This window comes from Sinohyriopsis cumingii, unplaced genomic scaffold (assembly GCF_028554795.1).
Source record: "Sinohyriopsis cumingii isolate HCF-2022 unplaced genomic scaffold, ASM2855479v2 utg003142l, whole genome shotgun sequence".
NCBI classification, from domain to species: Eukaryota; Metazoa; Mollusca; class Bivalvia; order Unionida; family Unionidae; genus Sinohyriopsis; species Sinohyriopsis cumingii.
This window is the reverse complement of record NW_028316406.1, coordinates 231,177-251,946: the sequence shown is the minus strand read 5'-3', so window position 1 is coordinate 251,946 and position 20,770 is coordinate 231,177. Positions and strand designations below refer to the sequence as shown.

The 20,770-nt window shown below is 32.5% G+C and overlaps 1 protein-coding gene across 6 annotated transcripts; it reads left to right on the top strand.

Moving 5' to 3' along the window:
• The first annotated feature begins 448 nt into the window (after positions 1–448).
• On the top strand, positions 449–18,710 carry LOC149769863 (uncharacterized). 6 transcript variants are annotated; one of them, XM_089949718.1, is made up of 13 exons: positions 449–845; positions 3,158–3,478; positions 4,721–5,020; positions 6,146–6,223; positions 6,948–7,025; positions 7,750–7,827; positions 8,552–8,629; positions 10,430–10,552; positions 11,074–11,104; positions 11,774–11,901; positions 12,713–12,749; positions 14,615–14,696; positions 16,042–18,710. In XM_089949718.1, exons 1-13 carry the CDS (start codon positions 755–757, stop codon positions 16,045–16,047), a joined length of 1,431 nt encoding a protein of 476 aa, XP_089805844.1. In that variant the 5' UTR covers positions 449–754; the 3' UTR covers positions 16,048–18,710. The 6 variants fall into 6 exon arrangements, with proteins under 6 accessions (XP_089805844.1, XP_089805849.1, XP_089805847.1 ...); XM_089949719.1 differs by lacking the exon at positions 449–845 and adding an exon at positions 1,169–1,594; XM_089949723.1 differs by lacking the exon at positions 4,721–5,020 and having other exon boundaries at positions 451–845.
• The last annotated feature ends 2,060 nt before the right edge of the window (positions 18,711–20,770 follow it).

Genomic DNA, 20,770 nt, shown 5'->3' with positions numbered 1-20,770 from the left:
TATATACTAACGATTTAGATTTCGAACAATTATATCGTTTCATATGCTTAATTTATTGTTGCAGCCAATATATATATAATTGCCTTGTGTACTGAAACATTTTTATTATCTCTCTCTCTCTCTCTCTCTCTCTCTCTCTCTCTCTCTTAATTGTTTATCCTTATTAAAACAAACTCCAGGGATTACTCTGCTGCGAGAAACAAAAATTATTCTGAAACTGAAAATATGTGAAATTCCCGTCTAGAGCTAAGACCTTGATTAGAGATTGATTTGATGACGCATATATGGCCTGGTTGATTATTTCCTTCACATCATTAAATAATAGAGTGAAGACAGAGAACTACGAGACCTAGCAACATCTCGTTGCACATATATACCGGATATTGGATATCGCCATCTACAATTGTATCAGAAATCTTTATACGGCCGAAGTTAACAATACACTTCTGTTCCTTTTGACACTGTTCCAAAAAATGTCGTTTAATAGCGAGCATATATGCAAATTCATTATCACCACCGTTTGCACGTGATCCCTAATTTTAAAAAAGAGTCAGAAATAGATTTTCATCACATCTCTGCAGTCTATAATTCTGATGCGGAACTAAAGACGTATTTGAGTTATCTAGAACGCATCATCCGTCATTCTGCTTGCACCATAGCCTGTGAACCACATATGACTACCTTAGAGAATTACGCTTCTTGACTATAATCTAACATAATATACCGTTTCTTGAGATTTTGAATTATTGCTAAAATGTGGAGAACCACATCTTGGTGCAAAATCCTGGCTATTCTAATCAAGATATGCTTTTTTCTTATGTTGTTTGGAATATATGATACAAAAGGTAAGCAATAAACTGATGTAGTATAATGTTTCCAATGTAGTACTATGGAATTCGTAATAAACTGAGAATAAGACTTCACTATATGTTTTAACAAATGTAAAGGTATAAAACAAAATAAGACATCGACATTGACAATGATAACTATTGAGTTTCCTTACTATGAATTCTCCGACGCAATTGTGAAAGGCAGCAAATGACGATTACACACACACACACACACACACACACACACACACACACACAGACACACACACAAGTATTATAGTCTACACTGTGTCACTGATATACCACGAACTTTCTTTTAATGAAAAATTCATACAACTAGTGGTATGTCAAAGATACAGAAGTCATACTATACATATATTTTATTGATATCATATACAAATACACATATATACATTTCCAACAAGTTTAGATTACGTACAGAATTAATGAACTCGTCTTAGCCTTGTCAAGTTTTGTCCGCCACAAAATGTTGTTGTTGTAGGGTTTAACGCCATTTTTCAGCACACGACAGGCTATACATGGCGGCCAGTATTAATGGTGGAGGAAGAACCCGGGAAAACCCCAGAAAGAACCACCGACCCACGAGAAGCTACTGGAAAGCTTTCTCACATACCTACATTAGCCGAAACCGAGACTCGAACCCACGCAGACAGAGGTGAGATTGCAGTGATCCGTAACGGAGAGCGCTTTAGACCACTCGGCCACTCAGGGACAATGCCACAAAATGTAGTTCTTTCCTTTTTGTGAGTAATTGCAAACCCCTTTGCAAATTGAAAAGTTACTTCTTTTATTTCAACTTCTACTTTTATTTGCATTGATTAAATAAATATGAGACACTCTAATGATTTAAACCTGAAATATGGCTTAAATGAAGAAAGTAGAGAACTACAAATACAGTATGATAAGCTTCTTGAACGCTGAACTCGCAAATATTCACATTCCGGCTAGCTTAATAAAACGGGTGTGAAATATAAAATAACCCGCAAGAGGTATTTCAAGCATTTATATTATTTTCAGTTGATTTAAGTGGCTATTATGTGTTAATTAATCGAACATGCAGTTGTTTCTGTCACAGAGAGAGAGAGAGAGAGAGAGAGAGATGTGGTGATGCGGTTGGGGAGACCTTTTCATAAACGAATTTGTTCAATGCCAATCCCAATGTTTCTTAAAAATAAACAAAGCATTAAATATATTATAGTATATTCCTCCTCCTAACCCAAGCATTTATCATTTAATCTGACCAGGGTGTTGCAACTTTGTATAATTGGTATTGTGAACACTTTATTAAAATTTCACGAGGCCTGCACACCTAACAGTTACCAAGACCAGGTTCTTCTAGGTGTGCAAATTCAGTTGTCTTTTTCTCTCTCACTCCAATGATCAGTGCCAGATTACCAAATAGGCAGAGTAGGCACCGTCCTATGGACCCCACGGCAATGGTTCAAAATAATATTGATAAACGTATTAGGAGATCATTTGCGAGGAAGGCCCCAAGATTTCGACTGCCTAAGGGCCTCCACAGTGTTTAATCTGGCACTGCCACAGACTTCCCCGTGTTCTCTTCCTTATGCATGAGAGAGAGAGAGAGAGAGAGAGAATTTCCCTGATCTTGTGTAGCATGTTCAATTCATTATATTGATTATATATATATATATATATATATATATATATATATATATATATATATATATATATATATATATATATATATATATATATATATATATATATAATCATTGTATTACAACGGTAATGACTAATCAAGGGAAATTCATCAGAGATGTATAGAATACAGAAGCGATCGCTAGCTGTTGAAATATAACCTAATTTTCAAAGAATCTTTCTAACTGCGTATGTATGGGCCATTGGGGAATCACAATTTGATATAACAATATCATTGGTATAAGAAATTGCTTTATATCATCTCTTTAAAAGCCATGCTATTTATAAAGTATATATATATATATATATATATATATATATATATATATATATATATATATATATATATAATTGTTGTTTGACTCATCTGACACAGATAGACTGAAGTTAAAATAAAAACATTTAACATAGAAGAAGTATGGAATATAATTTTAGCTATGAACTTAAGTAGACTTAAGAAAGTACAAAACTTAAGGGAGGGAATTAATACTTGTAGAGTCATAACATTTCCAGAACATATGAAGGAATGGATGAACGGATATAAATGTTCGTGCTTTTTAAACCTATCATTTCTGATTTTCAATAAAGAAATCGAAATGTCAATATCACATTTTAATCATATTTCAAATGATGCTTTTTTGCAGAATGGAAACCTGAGATATATGATAAGGGAGAAAATGTGACCTTACTTCAAATGAATGGAAAACAAAATTTAAAAATAACCTTCTTTGGCTGCACCAGTAAGCTATATGTCACTAATGTAATGGCCTATCATCCAAGGAAGAATCTCACTGAGGGCATATCTGTTAACAGAAATTACACTGGCCGTATAACAGTGATCGAAATGAACAATGGTATTCTCAGTATTCTCTTATTAAAAGTCAATTTTATGGACAGTGGAAATTATACAGTCTCTACATTGGATGGTTCTGTTGAGAAAGGGAGGAAAAGCATTATTGTCCCACGTAAGTTGTCTTATTGTCTCGCATGCAAGGTAGCCAGAACAGGGGCGCCAACTGTTCTAAAACTATCTTGTGAATAATGTTTATTGATGCACCACAAACTCATGGGATAAAGATTATCATGTCCTAATGGATGTCCCGCTCTCTCCCCGTTTGATCCTTGCTGCCTATCCCACTGTTTCGTCGCCACTTGAATGGTAACCACACATTTAAATCAAGTACAGTCCCGTTTCAACGAACTAAAACATATTCATTGTTAACAATCAATTATAATTGATCACTCTCACGTCCCTATACTTCAGTAGTTTGTACCAAAAACCGTTTCTTTAAAGGAAAATTTCAGCGTCTATTTTTTCCTTCCTACTGGAGACGAAATGACCAGATAAATCTAGAAGACCATGGACCCGTTTACAACTGAATCGACAGAACCTAACAAGTTTAATTGTCCAACGGATGCTAGTACCCATCGACTTCCGACAAAGCTGAATCAAGGAGTGGTAACTGACCACCGGATAATGGATCCTATTACTACTTGCTGGGTCCATAATGTTATGTTCTCTGCTCAAAGGAGATTTGATATTCATGATAAAGAAGATGTTGAACACTCCTTTGCTTTTGGTCCTTATATACTAGTCAGAAAATGCAGCCTTCTCGTTGTATCTTTCAGCTTACTCCTGTTGTTGATATTTTTAAATTGATATGTGACAGAGAACAAATTGTGCAATATTCCTAAATGCTCCAAAATATTTATATTCTACATACTAAATTTATCAATTATACCCAATGACAGTAGTGGCTATAACTAGTGAAATGACGTGTTCCCCCACCCTTTTCTCTTATTCATAATACATGTTAATTCACTTAATTATACAAATATATGTTTATTTCGTTTTTCATTGAAATTTATTGTATTATATTTTGCGTTGAAATTTTAGATCTTTCTTCTATGAAATTCTGACATAACGTTATGTATACTCATGTTTTTGTCATTTTGTTTTTTTCATATCAAAGGACCTCGATAAGTTAAGCAATAATATAATATGTTTACAAGCAACCCTTAACCAGAGTCTCATAATGGTCATTCACTCAATCAGAACGATGAGAGACATATGAGATTCAGAATATGATAATGTTAAAGTCAACAGATCTTTGACATTTTTTACAGGCTGTCACACTTATTACTCTTTAAACAAACATTCGGTTGCAGATATTATTTGTTATAATACCTTGAATTTTATGTTGTAGGTACGGTGATACGTGTACAAGACGGTGCATCGTTGATTGTTCAGTTTATGTGTAACAAAACGAATATATCTTCAATTAAAATTGAGATGATCGATCCTACACATCTTCCTATTGCAATCTATGACGTGAAACAGGCAAACTGTTCAGAGTATCTGTATACGGATCGAATAGAAAACTGTGTATTGAATGTAAACAGTTTTTCTTTAACGTTGCAAAAAGTATCATGGTTAGACATTGGCACGTATGTTACCTGGGATGATAAGGGATTTCTTTTGGATTCAATAGTTCTCGACATTCAAGGTAAATGTGTCTTGCAAATTAAATGATACACTTATTAACTCTTTGCTTGAAGAATATCACATAGTACAAAATCATTTGATACATTTGCCATGACAATTATAGTGGTATAATGTATAAAGTGTGAATTATTATAAGAGATTCACGACATTATTATAGTATTTTAAATTTTTGATCGGTGTTTGATATTCAGTGAGTAAACATGTAAATAAATAAATAATTAAAAACTCTATTGTTCAAAGCTAAGAGATAAGAAGGATATTAAATCAGTCTCACGCAGAGGAAGAAGCTATTTGAGATATTTTAGTACAGTCTTTAAATTTATTAGTGTCCGGCTCATAAGCATATAGCATCAGCTTTTAATGTTGTGTTCGCGTATATTGGTCCCTTTATCATTGTGTTTGGTTAAGTATTTTTCTATTGGTATAACTCAGCTATTGAGAGAAATAATCTAATTTGTATGAAAAAAATGAATGAGTTTTGCCTTGGCTTTTTCATAGGATTATGTCCCTTATGTGATTTACACTTGACTACGTATTAATTAAGATATTTGGAATAAAGTATGATCGTTTCAGATGTGTTCTATCTATACTAAGTGCTATGTTATTTAATTTGTACAATAATAAGCAAGTCTATATGCAGTATTCTCTTTTATTCTTTAAATTGTCTCATGATTGGCAAATATGCGATGAGTTGGGGAACATTTCTTTACCTCACAAACAGTTCGATTACAAATACTTCCACCATCACCCGTTTTACAACGAAAAGGTTAAAAACGGACTGTCTCGATTATTACAAGCAGTCAAACCTGAATCACGTAAGGGTCATAATCCTATGAAAAAATCAAAGGCAAAGCTCATTTAATTTTTTTTTCTTGCAAACTAAATTTATTTTAACATTTGTTCTAAAGATTCTTTTTTTTTCAAGAACTGAGATGTTACCTGTAGAAAAATACATAACCAAACAAAACGATAAAGGGAACGAGAACTTTGTATGATCAACAAAAAAATGTGTTATTTCAACGCTTTTCTGGACGTGATAAATGTGCTGATGACCCTAGTTAGAGTGAATCTTTCAGGAATTCGTTTTTCCCCTTCCGTATATTTTTTTAATTTTATTTTCGCTTAGAAGACACCAGAACATCAAACCTGGAAAGTACAAAAGGGTATGTCAGGATACCGTCTACGTCAACTGCAAATCAAACTGGTAACTATTGATATTATAGAGGAAATTAGTGTCTTGAACATTTGTTTTTCTAAGTCAGCATTTAAATAAAATAAAATAACGACTTCAAACAAATGATTACACAAATATAAATACAGAAAAGAACTCAAAACGGCCAAAATGTAATGGAATTAAAATACAACGAAGACCTTTATTGCATATTTTTCACACATGATCATTGATAACTTTATTATAATGGTTGAATTATTGTAATCTTTAATAGACACTTTTATTCTTAAATACATGTCCATCCTCTGCATCATCATTAACTCTGGCAACTCGATATCTAAATCTCCATTTTGAGAAATGTACAATGCCCAGTCATAAATTGTTGAATAAAAATGTTAAACTTTCCTAACTTCTTGATTATTACACGCAATCAAATCTGAATCACGTAAGGGTCATAATCCTATGAAAAAAATCAAAGGCAAAGCTCATTTAGTTTTTTTTCTTGCAAACTAAATTATTTTAACATTTGTTTTAAAGATTCTTTTTTCTTTCAACAACTGAGATGTTACCTGTAGAAAAATACATAACCAAACAAAACGAAAAAGGGAACGATAACTTTGTATGATCAACAAAAAAAATGTTTTATTTCAACGCTTTTCTGGACGTGATAAATGTGCTGATGACCCTAGTTAGAGTGAATCTTTCAGGAATTCGTTTTTCCCCTTCCGTATATTTTTTTAATTTTATTTTCGCTTAGAAGACACCAGAACATCAAACCTGGAAAGTACAAAAGGGTATGTCAGGATACCGTCTACGTCAACTGCAAATCAAACTGGTAACTATTGATATTATAGAGGAAATTAGTGTCTTGAACATTTGTTTTTCTAAGTCAGCATTTAAATAAAATAAAATAACGACTTCAAACAAATGATTACACAAATATAAATACAGAAAAGAACTCAAAACGGCCAAAATGTAATGGAATTAAAATACAACGAAGACCTTTATTGCATATTTTTCACACATGATCATTGATAACTTTATTATAATGGTTGAATTATTGTAATCTTTAATAGACACTTTTATTCTTAAATACATGTCCATCCTCTGCATCATCATTAACTCTGGCAACTCGATATCTAAATCTCCATTTTGAGAAATGTACAATGCCCAGTCATAAATTGTTGAATAAAAATGTTAAACTTTCCTAACTTCTTGATTATTACACGCAATCAAATCTGAATCACGTAAGGGTCATAATCCTATGAAAAAAATCAAAGGCAAAGCTCATTTAGTTTTTTTTCTTGCAAACTAAATTATTTTAACATTTGTTTTAAAGATTCTTTTTTCTTTCAACAACTGAGATGTTACCTGTAGAAAAATACATAACCAAACAAAACGAAAAAGGGAACGATAACTTTGTATGATCAACAAAAAAAATGTTTTATTTCAACGCTTTTCTGGACGTGATAAATGTGCTGATGACCCTAGTTAGAGTGAATCTTTCAGGAATTCGTTTTTCCCCTTCCGTATATTTTTTTAATTTTATTTTCGCTTAGAAGACACCAGAACATCAAACCTGGAAAGTACAAAAGGGTATGTCAGGATACCGTCTACGTCAACTGCAAATCAAACTGGTAACTATTGATATTATAGAGGAAATTAGTGTCTTGAACATTTGTTTTTCTAAGTCAGCATTTAAATAAAATAAAATAACGACTTCAAACAAATGATTACACAAATATAAATACAGAAAAGAACTCAAAACGGCCAAAATGTAATGGAATTAAAATACAACGAAGACCTTTATTGCATATTTTTCACACATGATCATTGATAACTTTATTATAATGGTTGAATTATTGTAATCTTTAATAGACACTTTTATTCTTAAATACATGTCCATCCTCTGCATCATCATTAACTCTGGCAACTCGATATCTAAATCTCCATTTTGAGAAATGTACAATGCCCAGTCATAAATTGTTGAATAAAAATGTTAAACTTTCCTAACTTCTTGATTATTACACGCAATCAAATCTGAATCACGTAAGGGTCATAATCCTATGAAAAAAATCAAAGGCAAAGCTCATTTAGTTTTTTTTCTTGCAAACTAAATTATTTTAACATTTGTTTTAAAGATTCTTTTTTCTTTCAACAACTGAGATGTTACCTGTAGAAAAATACATAACCAAACAAAACGAAAAAGGGAACGATAACTTTGTATGATCAACAAAAAAAATGTTTTATTTCAACGCTTTTCTGGACGTGATAAATGTGCTGATGACCCTAGTTAGAGTGAATCTTTCAGGAATTCGTTTTTCCCCTTCCGTATAATTTTTTAATTTTATTTTCGCTTAGAAGGCACCAGAACATCAAACCTGGAAAGTACAAAAGGGTATGTCACTGTACCGTCTACGTCAACTGCAAATCAAACTGGTAACTATTGACATTATAGAGGAAATTAGTGTCTTGAACATTTGTTTTTCTAAGTCAGCATTTAAATAAAATAAAATAACCACTTCAAACAAATGATTACACAAATATAAATACAGAAAAGAACTCAAAACGGCCAAAATGTAATGGAATTAAAATATAGCGAAGACCTTTATTGCATATTTTTCACACATGATCATTGATAACTTTATTATAATGGTTGAATTGTTGTAATCTTTAATAGACACTTTTATTCTTAAATATATGTTCATCCTCTGCATCATCATTAACCTTAGCAACTCGATATCTAAATCTCCATTTTGAGAAATGTACAATGCCCAGTCATAAATTGTTGAATAAAAATGTTAAACTTTCCTAACTTCTTAATTGATACTTTTCGTATATAATATCCCAAATGAATAGAGATAAAGTGAACATGAAACATCAATAAGTTCCTGGCACATTGTTTGTTTTGAATACAGCCAGTCATATTTGGCTACTGAATTATTAACACACATAGTCTTTATAAACAATAAAATTGGCTAGTTTTAGTCAAACATTAATTGCTTGATTCAGCCATACAGATGCCTGAGGTGGAAAATGTATTTATTTTTATTTTACATATTACTTGGAAAAATTCGATAATTTCCTTTAGTACATACAGCATAGTTAATTTACATAGCTTGCATGATAATCACTGCCGTATCCTCCTACAGAAACGTCAAGCAATGTAAACAGAGTTACCTCTCTTACACTCACTGTACTGAATGAGTACAGTATACATGATTTATTTTTTCAGATGTTATTCCCATGACTTTAACGTTATCCTGCGTTTTCTGTAATGGTAGCGTACACCTCGAAAACAGTAACACTTGGTCAGAATAGTATCAATAACAATTTATCTTGGACTTCAAGTTATAATAACAATTTATCTTATGAGAAATAAAACAAAATTAACAAAGTTTCAAAATGAAAATAAAATTATAAAAGGTGGATACCTAGATAGATACACAAGAAATTACTAATAATTCGTTAAGCTACTCCCTCAGACATGACATTCCTTTAGTATGGGACATTAAGAAATTCAATCCAATAGCAAATATATCAGAAGATTTCCTAACACAAACTCTAATATTAATTAATGCTTTAGATGCCTGATGGAAAACATTGAATCTGGAAGGCATTGTCCTGCGAATGGGAACCCACATGATCTTTTGCAGGGGGTATCATGATATTTTGTAAGGGGTTAGTCAGTCACGGCCAGGAGTGTTAGTATAGTAAGCAGTCTGAAATTGAAGCTGTTATTTACTACGCGTTTTGAACTGAATCTTGTGACATATTTTCAGCTTATTTTGCACGATTAACTTGTCGGAATATATATGTATGATTTCCGAGAGTCAGATGACCGTACTTTTCCTATGTTGCAGGCTCCCATTGTCCGGCAATTAATCATTTTAAGAAATGAAACATAATTTAAGCATCACCTCCCATATATAATATTGAATGGAAATTGCATGTTATTGATTTCATTTTTACACAGTCGTACGCGTTAAGAATCCAACATTTTAACCTCAAACGGAAGCAGCTTTCTACATCAGATATCATGATGCGTTTTCCTTTTCTATATACATATGCAAAACGTCTTTAGGTAAAGGGGAGCTTATTTATTGAATAATTGTTATCATGTTTTGTGAGTAGACTGGCTGATTTGTTTTCAAAATTAATTTTGGGTAGATAGAAGAAATTAATTTTGGTGAGAGGATATGCTATGTTGCTAAGATACGTTTTGTATGCTACTGACAGAGATTTTGGTGAAACTAGTATTCGCTGGTGTTGGAGCGGCATTGACTGTTCCGTTTTCGGTTGCCATTACGTTACTTATAATATGGAGAAGAGGTAGTTTACAGTTTCGTCTTACAGGACAAGGTGAGTGAATTCATATTTCCATGCGTTTATAAACTTTGATCAAAATATATAGAGGGAACGATTGGTGACAGCTGAATGTACAGGGGACAACATTAAGGTAAAGGAATTAGAAAACACTCATCTGAAATCACGTCAACATAAAGCCTATTTGAATTCGTCATCAGACTTAGGCAAACTGGAATAAAGCGCTACTTAGACTTGAGTCTTATATTTCTTGTCAAATGACCTTATAGTCTTCATTCAATTCGTCCTGTAGAAGACGTTACCACGGAATATCTGGGTACGATCGTGCACAAACTGTGAATACATTACCAAGTAGAGGAATTTTTCGTTTTGCATTAGACCTTCCGAGCCCATGAACATGATAGATACGCAGTTTTGAATTTGTATATTGATCTGGTCTTAAATTGCAGGTACACTTTTAAGTACAAAACACATATTCGGATTTGATAGTGACCCATATTTGTTCGCTGCTAAATGACATAATCAATAAGCTAATTTGATAAAACAACATATTGCAGGAAGAAGGCCAAGAGAGGAAAAAGTCATATGGTAAGATATATATATATATATATATATATATATATATATATATATATATATATATATATATATCTGTGTGTGTGCGTTCGTGTGCGTGTGTGTTTTTTTTCTTCATATTTAAATACCTGTCTACCTAGTAGGAATGCATGTAATATTATTAGTCGGATTGCAAGCTACAACATAGAAATGATTTTGTGAATAAATGTGGACATAATCAGCAATTAGATGATTTGAATATATTCTTTTCTGTCAATATGTCGTTGTCAGTATTGTCAAAACCAAACGTTGCTGTAGTTTTATATAGTCCTCCGATATGGAGTATTTATATACTGTTATAGCTTACTATTTTCGTACAGCTATTTACATTTGAAATCAACCACTTCCATTTCCTTTGATGGCGATTTGCTCTGAACGCGATTTAAGGGTTAGCGCAGTTTCTTTCAAATACGAGATGTGGATGAAAGGGAATATGAGAAACTGCATAGTAATAGGATCGAACTGAGTGTAGATTTCGAACCTACAGGAAAAATATCCTTGTCAATATTGTCAATACCAAACGTCGCTGGAGTTTATATTTTCCTATGATAAAGATTATTTATATACTGTTATAGGCTATTATTATCGTACATCTATTTATATTTGAAATTAACCGCTTCCATTTCTTTTGATGGCGATTAGCTCTGAACGAGATATAAGGATGAGCAGAATTTCTTGTGACACTGCCCATAGAGGAGATGTGGATGAAAGAGAATATGAGGGACTGCATAGCAATAGTATCGACTTGAGTGTATATTTAGAACCTACAGGTAACTATGTCTCTTTATCTTTCTGTATATAAACTAAAATTGTATATAAATTATGTAAAAGATAAAGCTGCGAAGATGGTGTTCACATATATATGTATATGATCTTGCTAGAAGGTCATTTTAAAAAACCCACATATGACAGAGTAAGAAAATAAACTAAGCCAACTAGAGAAACTCTCGGGCATTAGATTCTTCGATTTGACCTTATTAACATTATTTATTTCGTTTCCGTATGAAGCTTTATGTTTCAAAAATGGATCTTCCAGTAATTGTTCTGTTCACCCTCTCTGCTGCTGGTAAATTCTCTGGATCGTTCGTAGTGTCTTTATGTTTGTTAAACGACTTAACAGGCGTTAGACAAATCTTGAAAACAGAATTACGGGAAGTATAACTTTCAAGAGTTTCTAGAACTTGCCGCTCCCCAAATCGATCGCTGTTTTGCAGTCGATGAATACATGTTCACCTGTCTAGGATTTCAACGAAAAGCACACTTATATCAAATTAAAAAAAGCGAAAACTATTACATTTTTAGCCATTTCTGAAAAACATTGTTTAGTAAATATTTTTGTACACCTATCTAGCCTGAGATTTTGTGCCATTTTATTTGTATCAAAACATCAATATAAAGGCAAATATGGGAATAAGGATACGGACAATTTATCTATAACCAAAAATAAATATTTTTTGCATATTAAATTGTATGGCTGATAAGTTTACTGCCATGGGTGCACACTGTTTTCACAGTGGAGCTTATTATTGAAATAGTTACTGATTTGCATTATTATTAATATTTATATCATCAATGTTATAGGTATTGAACCGGAACAGATAGAATACCACAATCCAGGGTAATATATATATATATATATATATATATATATATATATATATATATATATATATATATATATATATATATATATATATATATGTATATATATACAGAGAGAGAGAGAGAGAGAGAGAGAGAGAGAGAGAGAGAGAGAGAGAGTGAGAGAGAGAGAGAGAGATAGATAGATAGATAGATAGATAAATTTATGGATGGATGGATAGATGGAGGGATTGATCGATGTGTAATAAACTTAGGGTATGTACAGTTTACAGTTTGTGTTTAAGTCCCTGTCTAGAACCTTTATAACGTTGTTAGGTTCCAATAAATATGTGTTGCATTGAGGCGTAACTTGAACGTAATTGTTGATAAGAGCAGCTTTTATAAAATATATGCTTTTGCCATCATGGATTAAACTTAGGGTATGTACAGTTTGTGTTTAAATCCCCGTCTATAACCTTTATAACGTTGTTAGATTCTAATCTAAAGTTGTTAGATTCTAATGAATATTTGTTGCATTGAGGCGTAACTTGGACGTAATTGTTGATAAGAGCAGATTTCATAAAATACATGCTTTTGCCATCATGTATTACATTCATAAAATAGACCCATCCGTCATTCTTATCATATGAGATTATATTTACAGTTATATATATATATATATATATATATATATATATATATATATATATATATATATATATATATATATATATATAGTAATTTAAATTAAAAACACATTTTTGTGTAGGATTTTTGTATTTCATGGAGTGAAATACTAATATTTCCCTTGGAACAGCTTACTAATAAACATTACAAGTGTAACACAAAAGAAAAATATGCAAGTGTAAAATCAAAGTTTCGTGATTTGTGGTCATTAGGTAATCAGGATCATATTATGTGTAGTATTCAAGCGGTTTAGAACAATTTAGATTTTAACAACTGTCGTCTTGAGGTCTTTGGAAATAGAGGAAACTCTGGCGTGATGCCATGCTCACGCTGGTGCTTCGTTAGCTCGTATGAACGATTGATAGATGGGTGGTTATTTGGATTCATAATAACTAGAGAAATAATACGTAACAATAATTGAGATTTGTCATTCAGTAGTAGCTTGAATGCTCCCACCTATCTGCAGTGAAATTTCGAACTTGATTAGTAGTAAAATTTAAATAAAAAAAACAGATTGTAGAGCGGTCTCTGATTGAAACATAAAAAAGGATTTGTTGCAATAAAGTATAACAAAGGAGCAAGAGGTATAGGTATTCTCGTCATCATGTTGTATAATGTTCTCACCTAGTCACTGACGTTAAAAATTAACATTCTTATTAGTAAACTATACAGGGTAGGTCTAGCATCTTAAACGTCTGATAATAATAAATGCACGCCACAAGATGTTTTTCATTAAAAATGCTGGCATCGGCCTTGTATCCCATTCTAACAAATGATCAAACTGATGGTTGATTATCAAAAGATTGCTTTAATTTAATTGAATAAGTCCAGTTTAAAATAATGGTGTCGGCTATATGCTTCCACTTTTATTTGCAATGTCTTTATCCCTAAATTATGTCAAGATCGACTTCAAAATTAATTTATACAATGAACCAGTCGACTCTGAATGTATGTATTTATTATGTTAAGTTGTGTTTAGTTACTGATGCGGTTTCTCTGGCATTAAGCCATACCATCTTCCACATAGGAAGTCATAATTGTAATTACAGTATGGAAACAAGTGATATAAATTGATAATTTGTTACACAAATGCTTTTGTCGACGTTATTCGCCATTTAATTAAAAACTCACATTGTTGGGTAAGGGCAGTCATTATTGTATAGCGACTGAAAGATAGTGAAGCAAACACATACGTAGACAGATTTTTCATTTCAGCAACAGTTATGAAACACTTCGTCCATGTGAAAATCAAGGAAAGAATATGTACAGTTCTTTAACACCAGAACACACCACTGAGGTATGCAATATATTCACCACACGGTTGAATTAGTAAAGTAAGAATAATATTTTTTGTTGTTATCTTATAAAGTGGTGATAACAGGAATGTTCATCATATTGCCATAATATCAAATGTGATGGCTTGTTTAGCCATTTATCCATTCACCTCACCACATGTTCCTGTCGACAAAATTTACTTACAAGTACTACATAATACATGAACAGAAGTTGAAAGATGATTGCACTTGATGTGGAATATAATTGTAGAACTGTCTTTGTGGTATTTTCTGTTTTCATTAATAAAATATCTGATCTTGGATGAACATCTACATGTTCATAAAAGAAATTCCGTGTTAAAGCACAATTTCATAAAAACCTGTTTCCGTTGTTTCTTTCTTTTTATAAGTTTGAGGTCCTAATATATCTTGATAAAGTGAATGAACTTGGGTATGTTGACGAGCGTTTTTAAAGAGCATATATACTCTAATCATCTGGGACGAATATATATTAACATAATTGTTTGATACTGTTCGCAAGAAAACTATGTGGATACGTCTTTGTCATAAACAAATAATCTGAATTATAGTTGGGTATATTCGGTTCTGATTTATATAAATGGATCCCTGTGTATTCTGCCAAGAACCAATGATATTGATTTGCTAGAACGTAAAAGTGGACAAATACTCGGACTTATCATTCCCGTAGACTTCGTTTGTGAACTGTTTAAACTAGTTTATCACTGCAAGAATATACAATTTATTGTAAGTTCATTCATTATGTTATATTTAATAAACAATGATAATCCGAATCCTTGTATTGTAACAAAACAATATTATTAAAATACTACTGAAAGGTTGTTGTAGATCCTGTTCTGTTCCAACTTCTGATAATAGAAAAATAATTAAGTTTAGTTCATTTAGCTGCATCATACTATTATGACATGCACGTATATTCATTTATACTGCTTACGAAAACTTACACATCTGGATGCATAATCCAACTTACATCATCTACTTGCAATTTTTTGGCTAAATTTGATTTGACAACTATTTGAATCAGTCATCAATATTAAATGCATAAATAGATGTCGGTGTGGTAGAACTGATTAACGTCTGTACTATGTTTCAAACATTGGATAGTGAATAAACTGGATTTATGAGTCGCTATGCATCTTATAAAAGGTGTATTATCTTCAAATATTGTAGGAATTGTTACGTGACTATTTTGTCGCATAGATTGGATTTAATGTCAGCATTTAAACCACTTTCACTTCGATGCTACTTAAAATGTTGTAAATCGTTTTGGATGAAAGCTAATTATGTGGACAAATCGTTTGTTTCAAGTATATTTCTTGCTAATTTCAGACCTGAACAGACGATGCGGGGCGTATGACTGTACTACCATAAATTGCACATCGAGAAGGACACTTCTAACCGTTGATATGCTGGTTATTCGTCGAAGTTCATTTGTCTCTAAATTCTAGAAGCAAATAGGAAGACGATATTTGTTATATATCTCATTACCTATAGTATATTGATTTATATTTCATTTATATGGATGGCTTTCAAAAGGTTTTATGTAAATTAGCTAAATACATTTTGAAGTTTAGTACCAATGGCAGCAGCATGGTTTTCTTTCAGATTCGTTTCATGTAACAACAGTGAGCAAAGGTTCTTTGATATCTTTATACTATCAATCTGCAGCTTTATTGGTTTGTGTTGCGAGTGTATCGAAGCTTGGTAAGAAAATGTATATAAGGACATAGATCAATACTTGTCATATAAATAGGGCATCAATCTTTAAGCATGAACAAGTTAATACCTTATTTCAAGTTTGTTACCTTGGCTATAATGACAAAGTTTTAAAATATTTACGGCTTTTGTTATATTACTTTCTGATTCAGCAGATTCTGCCGTGATACTGAACAAACCATTTCCTTTTTCTATATGTGCCTTTTTTGTCGGGGATTCTAAATATGAATTGCAACTACCTCTATTGTATACCTTATAGACCTCTAAAAATACTCGGAACAGTAGAGTAGAATTCTGCAAGCTTGAAGCAATAAACAGAAATGGGCCATTATGCGCACCGAAAATGTGTATGTACAAAATGTACCCCTGAATGCTATACGTTACGACTCAGTTGTACAAAGCGAACTTTCTTGCTGAATATATATCCGTTTGCTTTAGTACAATATGTTGTTTTCTATTTTGTAATGTACTGATTCAGAAGAATACAGTAGACTTTAGTCTTCCGGTATAAGGACGACTCGATCCCAGCAACGATTATGTTGCAAAAGTTGACTGTGAGAAATATAAACTATGTAAATTCAGATACTGCTTAGGATGGTCCTACTGTTTTATAGTTCTGTTAACTTTATTAACATATGTTTTAATAGTACTCTGTTTGATTGCATCCAATCATCGCTATCGATGTATATGGAACGTCGCTGGTGGCCATGTACGTATAAGTACGTATAATTATCAATGGTTTAACAGTCTTCAAGGATCTAATGTTCTCATGGTTTAGGATAAATGGTTGTATTTTTAAAAAGATTTTATAAACACAAACAAAACGATAGAAAGCGCTTTGCATTAGATAGCACGTATTTAATTAAAATTAATCTTTATGGCTTTTACAAAATTCAGGCTGTTAAATTCTAATAATATCTTCTATTTTAAATTCGAATAAAATCGTCTATTTTAAAATGAATATTCTGACATTTATTTTCTATATAATATTCTGATATGCATTTATTTATTTATATTCCATTGAAACTATTTTTTGCTCATATCTTTGTTTAGAAAATGCTACTACATGAGTATCAGTAGATTCAGTTATTACAATTAGATTATGATAGCATTTAAAAAGATGGGAAAAGTATGGCCTTGTTAAAGATTAAAAGAAACATCAGGCAGTCTCTAATGATATCAATAAACTGTTAGATGCATGATAGTTAAGACTAAGAGACTAATTTATCTTTTTTGTTGGTCCTGAGAACAAATCGGAACAGCCTATCTTGTACATAGATATTACAATTAATCAGCTAGATGCTTCTTAGTCATTGTGCAAGTTAAACCTGGTAAACATAACACATATATATCTAAAACAAATACTACATGCGAATGTGGTTCGGATTAGAAAATTCCTTTATTTAAATCTATATGCCCGACCCTTATGATATGATTAGGCAAATTACAACTCTTTGAGAAGCATTTTCTCACGTTAAGACGTACGTATGGAAGACAATACCGACTCGTGCAATGTACTGGTAATTCCTTTCCTTCATTTTGATTAGGAAACGTATATGTGTATTAATAATATCGAAATCTATTTTTCTTCTACCTATCGACACAGGTACTTCCATGTGAAACACAGTGTCGGGTACTCCTTTGAAGTTTGCCTTATATTCTATTTACACATTACCGGTTTTGTATAAAATCTTTTGTGGTATGTCCACAACGACAATCCGTTTTATATTGCCGAATGTATAATCATCGAAATGACCAGTCGTTGTGAGCAGTTCATTGATGACCTTACTGACCAGGTCTGTGATAGTTGCTGTTAATAAAATCGAAACCGTCTTTGATGACGCCGAATAACTAATTGTCTTATTTAATCTCGAATCGACTAGACCGCCTGTAAACATACATTCCTCAACTGACCCGGAGCACACGTTTGATGCTATCAACAGCTCATTACAACATTTTAGCAATTTGTGCAGTGTGCTAGGTCAGGGGTTTGGTATACCTGTGGACAATCCACTGAAAATATCACCGAAATGTTTCCCGTAATACTTCATGTAAACAAGGATTCTCTTGTTCACAGCATACGCTAAAATCAGATGTCAACTTCAGTCTACATCTTTGTAAATCAATTGTTATTTCTCATAAATGTCTTTTCCGGATATTACTGCTGTACCGTGTCAAAAGAATTGTTCTAATTGATTTACCCATGCTATTCTTTACTAGTCAATAAATGAGTTGTTATTGGGCTCGATCACTGGAGACCAAATAAAAGTTATACACTTCGAGTTTTCTTGCAAAATATATTCTTTCCAATGTTTTACTCATGCTTAGTCATTAAGATATATAGATACATGAATTTGTTTAAGAAGACCCGAATATCATACACGATATGACATATGTGACGTACCTGGTAGAAATAGTATTTTCTGTGATAATACATACATGCATACATACATACATACATACATACCATGCATGCATGCATCCATCCATCCATCTATCCATCCATACGTATTTACATACATACATACATACACATGCACCTACACACACACATACATACATACATACATACATACATACATACATACATACATACACACACACACATACATACATACATACATACATACATACATACATACATACATACATACATACATACATACATACATACATACATACATACATACATACATACATATCTATATTTGAGAAAATGTATAATCTACACAGTTAATATATCGTAGGGTTCGACTTTAGTCTTTTATGTATAATCCAACCTGAATTCGACGTTTCCTCAATTAATAAAAAGGATATAACTAGCGATAATGTTATGCAAGTGTGATTCGAACCTAACATGTCTTAACCGGTGATATGCAAGAGAAAAGAACTCGTATACATATAACACCATGTGATAGCAACCTCCTTCCTACCATACTAAATGGAATCCATGTTAGAATTAACCTCCTTTTTACCATGCTAAATGGAATCCATGTATGAATTACACTCCGTACCTTATTAATTTCGAGTGCTGTCTGTGTATGGTGTATATACCTCGTTTTCTCAGTGTTAAAGATCTCACACGCGGTCGTACACTATTATAATAACTGGCATCTCGTTATATTAATTCTGCCCTATATATATTAAATTGGAACTCCACTAACAAAGGTTAGATACATTTTTCACTTCGGCAATGGAGAATATATTTTGGCATCAGACAGTTTACGTCAAGACAATTTTGTTTGCTTTTCCAAAATTATAAACTTCCATCATGCCCTATTTCTGGACCTATGCTGTCTTATACAAGAGACTGTATAATGCAGATAGACAATCGCAGATCAATACGAACCTTGATACAGCTATCTCTGTACAAACGCAACGCTCATGCCTTGATGTCAGGTAAAAGAATAATGGGGCTCCAGGCGGAAACTTCGTATAGAGGCAATGCCTACGTGGCTTGTAATTGCGGCTGCATATGTACGCAAAACTACCTCAGTTGGAAAGGTTATTGTTAATGTTCAAGGGGTTCTAGACCTATATAGCAAAAATGCTACAAATTGAATTCTAAATATTTTTTTTTTATACACGTGCATTATCATAATGGAACGAAGATATTAAATTAAAGTATCAAGTTCTCGATTCATGTAATGCTCAACAGGCCATTTTATGCAGAAACTCTGTAACGACGAGCGACAATCTCGCTGGCTGCAACTGAACTTAAATGGTCAACACATTACTCCCGCTTAAAGATGCATTGTGGTACACAAATTATGTAATGCATGCATTTACGAGATTCTTGTGGATCTTGTAGACCTGCTTGTGTTAATATTATAGCACTTCAAGGTGGAGCCTTATATGAAAGCTTAATTGACACAGGGTGTTGGTGGTGAAAAGGCTAGGACGGGAGTGATTTAGTCGCGGGAATGGATTGAGACATAGCTGGTTTATTTCAGTGAATTTTAATTATTTGATTCCCAATTCTTTCCATCTTCGTGACCAGACAGTTCCCTTCTAATCATTTACTATTGACAAGTTGCATCACCAAATATAACAGCGACGCTATCGTTTAGATATTCATGGATACTAAAGGATAGAAAAGTGGGATCACGACTATGACCGACGTTTCAAAAGTGATAAGAATGTTTGTATCCATTAGCGAATGTTACTATGTGCCACGACTGTTATTCAACATGGATGAACTCTCAATTACTGATATACATCGTTGTTTGTTAGTTCGTTTCCTTTTGCTTTCAAATATGCTTCATTCTACATTGGTCACTTTGAAATGTTAACTGGACATATGGACGTGGAATAGGTTCGTTAATAGGAACACTTGATCAAA

Coding starts and splice junctions, on each gene's coding strand:
- LOC149769863 (XM_089949718.1), top strand. CDS start 755: ATGTGGAGAACCACATCTTGGTGCAAAATCCTGGCTATTCTAATCAAG. Junction 846..3,157: donor TGGAATATATGATACAAAAG/GTAAGCAATAAA, acceptor GCTTTTTTGCAG/AATGGAAACCTGAGATATAT. Junction 11,105..11,773: donor AGAGAGGAAAAAGTCATATG/GTAAGATATATA, acceptor GATGGCGATTAG/CTCTGAACGAGATATAAGGA.